This window comes from Urocampus carinirostris, chromosome 9 (genome assembly GCF_059441175.1).
Source record: "Urocampus carinirostris isolate Australia breed hairy pipefish chromosome 9, RoL_Ucar_1.0, whole genome shotgun sequence".
NCBI lineage: Eukaryota > Metazoa > Chordata > Actinopteri > Syngnathiformes > Syngnathidae > Urocampus > Urocampus carinirostris.
This window is the reverse complement of record NC_142357.1, coordinates 41,871,034-41,878,529: the sequence shown is the minus strand read 5'-3', so window position 1 is coordinate 41,878,529 and position 7,496 is coordinate 41,871,034. Positions and strand designations below refer to the sequence as shown.

At 39.1% G+C, this 7,496-nt stretch overlaps 2 protein-coding genes across 2 annotated transcripts in view; one reads left to right on the top strand and one right to left on the bottom strand.

Annotated features, from left to right (window-relative positions):
- The window catches only part of frmpd1b (FERM and PDZ domain containing 1b), a 65,067-nt gene that overhangs the window by 22,440 nt on the left and 35,131 nt on the right, over positions 1 to 7,496 (bottom strand). Inside the window, 7 exon segments of the mRNA XM_088343870.1 lie at positions 9 to 91; positions 94 to 121; positions 1,677 to 1,796; positions 1,863 to 1,988; positions 4,507 to 4,602; positions 5,385 to 5,489; positions 5,573 to 5,618. Coding sequence (XP_088199996.1) covers positions 9 to 91; positions 94 to 121; positions 1,677 to 1,796; positions 1,863 to 1,988; positions 4,507 to 4,602; positions 5,385 to 5,489; positions 5,573 to 5,618 — 604 coding nt within the window.
- The window catches only part of slc25a51b (solute carrier family 25 member 51b), a 46,020-nt gene that overhangs the window by 35,909 nt on the left and 2,615 nt on the right, over positions 1 to 7,496 (top strand). The gene's annotated exons all lie outside the window — the stretch shown is intronic.

Here is a 7,496-nt window from a genome sequence, read left to right as displayed (position 1 = left end):
GGTCAGGTCCTGGTCAGTCCGCAACTGTCCAGCCTTTCGTGCATGTGCAGGGCAGCCAGGCGAAGTGCGGTGTTACACTTCATTTCCACGCAAAGCGCTCCTGGAGTACATCGCCTACACTCTGCAAAAGACAAAAACACGATAGAGTGGGATCAAAACAGACGAGGGATGAAGATTCGTGATTGCGATTTGCCTGGAAGAAAAATTAAAATAATAGTAATGTTGGAATGCCCAATTAATCGCCTTCAAAAGGCAAAAAACATTTATAAAAGTGCATATAAGGCTAAAAAATAAAATGAAACACTCCATTAATATATTGTATTTTTCAGTTTTTTTTCTTTTTTCTTATTTTAATATTTACCCAATTTAAGGATAGACTGAGGAGATCATTTCTTCCTTCATGCCATGAGGCTCTTTAACTCCACCCGGGGGGAGTAAAAGCCCACATGAAACCCCACCCCCACATTTGCATATTACCCTTTTTTTTTATTACAGTGTGTATTTTCCATAGCACTATTTAAATACTGTATATCAACACGTTATATTGGGTATTTTTGTATTCTATATCTTTTTTTAAATATTTTATTTTTCAACACAAGTATACTGCTGGAAGTGTGAATTTCCCTACGGGGACGTCGACCTTCTTTCTTTCTGTTTTCCAAAGTTGGCGGTTTTTATTTTATTATAACCTGTAAATATACTAATATTAAATATATTGACCCAAAAAAGCCATTAGGAAGTGAAGTTATGTACTATTTTATAAACTGTTTTATTTTATGTAAAGTCAAATATACTTGTCCTAAATCTGACTTCAGCGTTCGAGTGCGAACTTTGGCAGAAGGGTGTCGTAAACCGCGCTTTGCGCTGGAATGTGCCTTTTGTTCCATTCTGTGCAGACAACAATGACTTATCACCTCGCCTTGGGGGTGGAGTGTGTGTCTTGCCCCATTTTGTCGGAGGGGCGATGACCTATCACCCCTCCGCCAATTCTTCAAAGGAGGATTGGGAAATCTGCATCGGCGACAGCGTGGACCAATCGGCAGCAGCTTGGTCATGGGGCGTGAACATTTCATCACCATGTGTTATAACATGGGAAAAGCCTGGAGCCCCCGGGTCTTCTCCACACGATTGTAATTTGGCACGGCAGAAAGACCCGATTTGTTCAACTCTATGATAAGTCTAAATAAATTGATATGTGGACTACACTCGTCGTTCGGCTGATTGAATTTCTCCGACTTTTGAACATGCTCCAGCTGAAAGGGTTTTCACAAGACACGTGAAGTGTCTTCGGAGTCAGATTTTATTGTGGAAACCAAGAAAGAATTTGGAGGGTGTGTGACTGACAGGACTTTGGCCATGTCAGGACGTCTCCAACTCTTTGCTTAACTGATAAGAATTCGGATTCTAACTATTTGCTTAACTGATAAAGAACTTTTGTGGGTCACCACGACTCGGATCAAGCACCCGACTGGAGAAAAACAACATGTCACACAGTATAAATGCGACTGTCTGCCCAGACACCTTCAGAACACGACCGAATGTTTGAGTGAAATAAACAACGTGTTCCCCTCTCATTTCGACTCTCTCTGCTCTCTTGTTGTATATGTTTTGGGGCGGGGCCGATATACGTCCTGCTCCGACATATTCAGTGTAATAATCATCTTTTCTTCTCTAACCTGTAAAAATAGATACTCAAAAGCAAAGGCGTCTTCCTGCTGCATGTCCGCGGGGTCTCTGGGAACGAAGCAGACCCGGAACAGGCATCTGTAGTCGTGAGAGTCCTTTTTCTGCACCACCTGATAAACGCCAAAGACAATTTTGCACTATTTCCTGAGGTAAAAAGGTAATTTTTTTGGTCTTACCTTCTGTATGAGCTCCTCTTCATGCAGCAGCAGGAGTTTGGTGATGCTGTACTGTTGCTCTAAGACCAGGGCAAAGTATTCGATAGCCCGGATGGATAGTTTATCCTTCAGAGTCAGAACGATATCCTGGAATTGAGCAAAAAACAAACCGATTTATCTTAAACTGTATTTTCCAATACCAAGCAGCAGTAATTCTTACATTAACCTTACATTCTGGAACGTTCTCCCCCGCTTAGCCATGACATAAATTGCTTTTTTTATTATCAGTCATTGCTCATTCTACCCACAGTTGAAATGCTCTTGAGCAATGTTCTTTCTATTCTGGGTGCGTGCGCAATTGCGCACTACCCAGAGCTTTTCCGCGCATGAGAGAATCTAGCCAGCTCACAAAAATCAGGGTTCCAAATTGCTAATTAAGAAGTGAATTGAATCAAAGTTACAGTGCATGAAGGTCAAAATACCCGGGTTCCCCTGACGCTGTGTTCTAAATGCGGTATTTGGAAGTCAAGGTCGAAGTAGAACTAAGTTGAGTAAAGTCAGTAGAGTTTTTCGAGAACCGGCTTCTTCGGCTCGGTTCACTAAAAAGAACAGACTCTTTCGGGTCCCAAACGGCTCTTCAGGTTGTTTTTGCTTCTTTCATCCCTACATGACCAAATATGATGTAAAATTATGCACAAAATGACTTCAAGGAAGGGGGGGTCAACAGAACAAAAAATGAAAAAATACCAAAATGAAAAAGTAGTGAAAAGCTGAGGAAAAAAAACGAAACAAAAGAAGAGAGAGAGAGAAAAAAAGAGCGGGAAAAATTCCAGAAGAAAAGAAAGAAGCAAATAAAGGGAAAAAGGGTAATAGAGAACAAAAATGCAGGAAAAAAGTAACAGCTAGGAAAAAATAAACACAATGAGATTTTTTTTAAAAAGGAATTAAAAGAAAGGACAAAAACAGGGAAAAAGAGGAAAAAGTTTGTGTTGCATTCAAACCATTTCCAATTTTATCAAGTGAATCTTGTTGCCAAAATTGTACTTCCACTAAAAAATGTCATTAAATACAGTTTTGTATCGGGCAACCGACTCAATAAGCCCCCCAAAATGTTCGTATTATGCGAGAAAAGATACCAGGAATAAAAGAAATGGAAATCTTGTGAAAGAATTGTAAAAACAAATGACGTTTGTAGCTATAAGAATAAAACAAATCATCAAGGCAAGAATGTTTATTAGTTCGGCCCTTAATTACAAAAGGTCTCAAAGACTTATGACAGCATCCCTTGATCTAAAACCTACATGAGAGCAAGGGAAAACTCAAATACCTCAGCATGAAGAAATAAAGAAACCCTTTCATGCAATAAAATGCAGCTGGAAATGTATGAAAACATATGATTGTATAATTAATACCTTCTACCAGTGTCTGAAACTCGTGACCAAAAATTAGCGGCCACCAGGGGGCAGGCAACTTTTCAGCCATAAAGTTGCCACAGTCAAACGCTGCAAAGTCGAAACTTTCCCGCCAATTTTGTTTATAACGATTCAATGTTCAATAAAAAAATAGTTGGAAAAATGTAAGATCACTTTTTTTTTTAAAAACGGTCCTGACGCCCACTGGTGGACGAAAGTGGCACTACAACTCTCAGCATCTCAACAGAATTGTGTGCACTCTTATTTGCATTGATTAAACGTGATACAATGAATTGATGACCGAATCAGTTCTCAATGATTTTAATTATCTATTTTAATCCATTTCATCGATTTGTTGTTGCAGCCCTACTCCTCATTTGGGTATCAATCTGAAAATATTGGATTTAAAAAAAATCCTTGTTCGGAGTAATTTAAGGCTCAAAGATATATCAAAGGTTTTTACATAATCTCTCTGTAATCCGTCAGCAAATCAGAACATCGCTACACGTAACATCCGATATATGACTTTGCTTCCATCCAATTGGTTGAAAATCCATTACATTGACCCCATTTCCTGCCGACATTATCTCCAGTTGCTGAGTGTAGTGAGGGTCAGCACGGCGGCACAGTGGTTAGCGCGTTTGCGGCACAGTTCTGAGGTCATGAGATCGAACCTCCTGTGCGGAGTTTGCATGTTCTCCCCGTGCTTGCGTGGGTTTCCTCCGGGCACTCCTGTTTCCTCCCACATTCCAAAAACATGCATGTCAGGTTAATTGGACGGTCCAAATCGTCCCTAGGTGTGAATGAGCGAATGAGTTGTCTGTCCCCGTGTGCCCTGCAACTGGCTGGAAACCAGTTCAGGGTGTCCCCTGCCCACTGTCCGAAGATAGCTGGGATGGGCTCCAGCACCCCCGCGACCCTACTGAGGATAAGCGGTGCAGATAATGGATGGATGGATGGCGTGTAGTGATGGATTGCTGTGCTGACTGGGTACCAAATTGTTGTAAGAGGTGCCGGGCTGCTATGCCAGACATTGAATAAAGAAAATGAGCATCTGCTGGAAAAAATGAGGTTTTTCTGACCGTGGATGGCGAGAGGGTCATAAGGGTGGTGGGAAAATACCAAGTGTTGCCTTCATGACATTGATTTGACTGTAATTTCTTAAATGACACTCCTCCCAACTAGATACGTGGGGCCGAACCCTTTCATTAGAACCTTTTCCTACTGGGACTCTTGGATAGTCGTAGACGTACCTTGACAGTGGTGGTGTGGTCAAATTTGAAGGCCTTGGTCTGTCCGTTCTCCAAGTAGACTTTGAGAACGTTGGGCAGGAAGAGAAGAGAGTTTCCCTGATGGAGGGAATTCGGAAACAAATGAGGGTCAAGTCATGTAATCACAAGGAGTCTCAATGACACCATCCCCTGATCTAAAACCTACATGAGGGCAAGGACTCAAAAACATCAGGTCAAGTCCTGTTTATTCGATTGATCCTTAATCACAAAGCGTCTCAAAGGGCTGAAAGAAAAAACGAAAAAGAAAAAAAAAAAAGACTCCAGTTTCCACTTGTCCTGGAAGCGGGGGCCCTCACAGTCAACTTTTCTTTTTTTATTTACAGTTGCCATGTTAGAAATAATAAAAGATCAGGGGCGATTCTAGGTTCAGAGGTTTTCACGTGAGGGCAGCCCTGGCAAATTATGGATTCATTTATGAATGATTGATGGATTTTCATTTTATTTTTGTTTTGTTTTTTAGATCTTATTTTGAGTTTTCTATCATTTTCGATCAGAAGCCAAAAGAGCGGGCACAAGCGAGTCACATCAAGAATCACGAAAATTTCGGAATGTCGGGTCAGGATTCGGGTCTAAGACCTTACCTCTATCTCACCGTTATACATCGGAGCCTCCACAGACTCCGTCACTATGCAAGTGACACTAGGTGAGCGAGAGAGGAGTGGACTGAATCATTTCAAGGCAGTATTTCCGACGCTGCATCGTTTATATTTTCGTTTTGCTTTACTTTTCATGTTTCTTATCTAGCGTTTTTCTATCCAGTCATTCTTTAAGGAAAAGAGTTTTTGGAATGCATTTTTAGGTAACGCCCACGAATCGATGGATTATTGCAGCCCTCTCACCTGAGTGTGCCCATTGACCACCACCTCTTCCGCAAAGCGCACTTTAACCGGATTACTCCTCAGGCGGGCTCTCTTCTCGGCCGACATGATGGACGATTTGGGATTCTGCAAGGCACACAGGCAGGCGGGCGTGTCGACGGTGCGAATCCCGGCGCAGGGAAACTCATCGACGTCTTCTTTGTACTCACCGTCATGTGCCGGAGGATCGTCACCGTGATGCAGTCGTCCAAGTTCCTGCGTGAGGAAAACCACACGGGACACCATGGCATATTTTGGTTTCGGTTTTCGAGTAGAACATTTACAATCCGGAGATGTTTAATCCCACTTTCGGGCCGATACCAGTGGCATACTCAAGGGTTGAATACTATTTATCTGTCAGTCTAGATAGATGTCTAGATAGATAGATGTCTAGATGTCTAGAAATATAGATAGATGTCTAGATAGATGTCTAGATAGATGTCTAGATAGATTGATGTCTAGATAGATAGATGTCTAGAAATATAGATAGATGTCTAGATAGATGTCTAGATAGATAGATGTCTAGATGTCTTGATAGATAGATGTCTTTATAGATGTCTAGATAGATGTCTAGATAGATAGATGTCTAGATAGATAGATGTCTAGAAATATAGATAGATGTCTAGATATATAGATAGATGTCTAGAAATATAGATAGATGTCTAGATATATAGATAGATGTCTAGAAATATAGATAGATGTCTAGATAGATGTCTAGATAGATAGATGTCTAGATAGATAGATGTCTAGAAATATAGATAGATGTCTAGATAGATAGATGTCTAGATGTCTTGATAGATAGATGTCTTTATAGATGTCTAGATAGATAGATGTCTAGATAGATAGATGTCTAGATAGATAGATGTCTAGAAATATAGATAGATGTCTAGATATATAGATAGATGTCTAGATATATAGATAGATGTCTAGATAGATGTCTAGGTAGATAGATGTCTAGATAGATGTCTAGATAGATAGATGTCTAGATAGATAGATGTCTGGATAGATAGATGTCTAGATATATAGATAGATGTCTAGATATATAGATAGATGTCTAGATAGATGTCTAGATAGATAGATGTCTAGATAGATGTCTAGATATATTTCTAGATAGATAGATGTCTAGATAGATGTCTAGATATATTTCTAGATAGATAGATGTCTAGATAGATGTCTAGATAGATGTCTAGATAGATGTCTAGATAGATGTCTAGATAGATGTCTAGATAGATAGATGTCTAGATAGATAGATAGATGTCTAGATAGATAGATGTCTAGATAGATGTCTAGATAGATAGATGTCTAGATAGATAGATGTCTAGATGTCTAGAAATATAGATAGATGTCTAGATAGATGTCTAGATAGATTGATGTCTAGATAGATAGATGTCTAGAAATATAGATAGATGTCTAGATAGATGTCTAGATAGATAGATGTCTAGATGTCTAGAAATATAGATAGATGTCTAGATAGATGTCTAGATAGATTGATGTCTAGATAGATAGATGTCTAGAAATATAGATAGATGTCTAGATAGATGTCTAGATAGATAGATGTCTAGATGTCTTGATAGATAGATGTCTTTATAGATGTCTAGATAGATGTCTAGATAGATAGATGTCTAGATAGATAGATGTCTAGAAATATAGATAGATGTCTAGATATATAGATAGATGTCTAGAAATATAGATAGATGTCTAGATATATAGATAGATGTCTAGAAATATAGATAGATGTCTAGATAGATGTCTAGATAGATAGATGTCTAGATAGATAGATGTCTAGAAATATAGATAGATGTCTAGATAGATAGATGTCTAGATGTCTTGATAGATAGATGTCTTTATAGATGTCTAGATAGATAGATGTCTAGATAGATAGATGTCTAGATAGATAGATGTCTAGAAATATAGATAGATGTCTAGATATATAGATAGATGTCTAGATATATAGATAGATGTCTAGATAGATGTCTAGGTAGATAGATGTCTAGATAGATGTCTAGATAGATAGATGTCTAGATAGATAGATGTCTGGATAGATAGATGTCTAGATATATAGATAGATGTCTAGATATATAGATAGATGTCTAG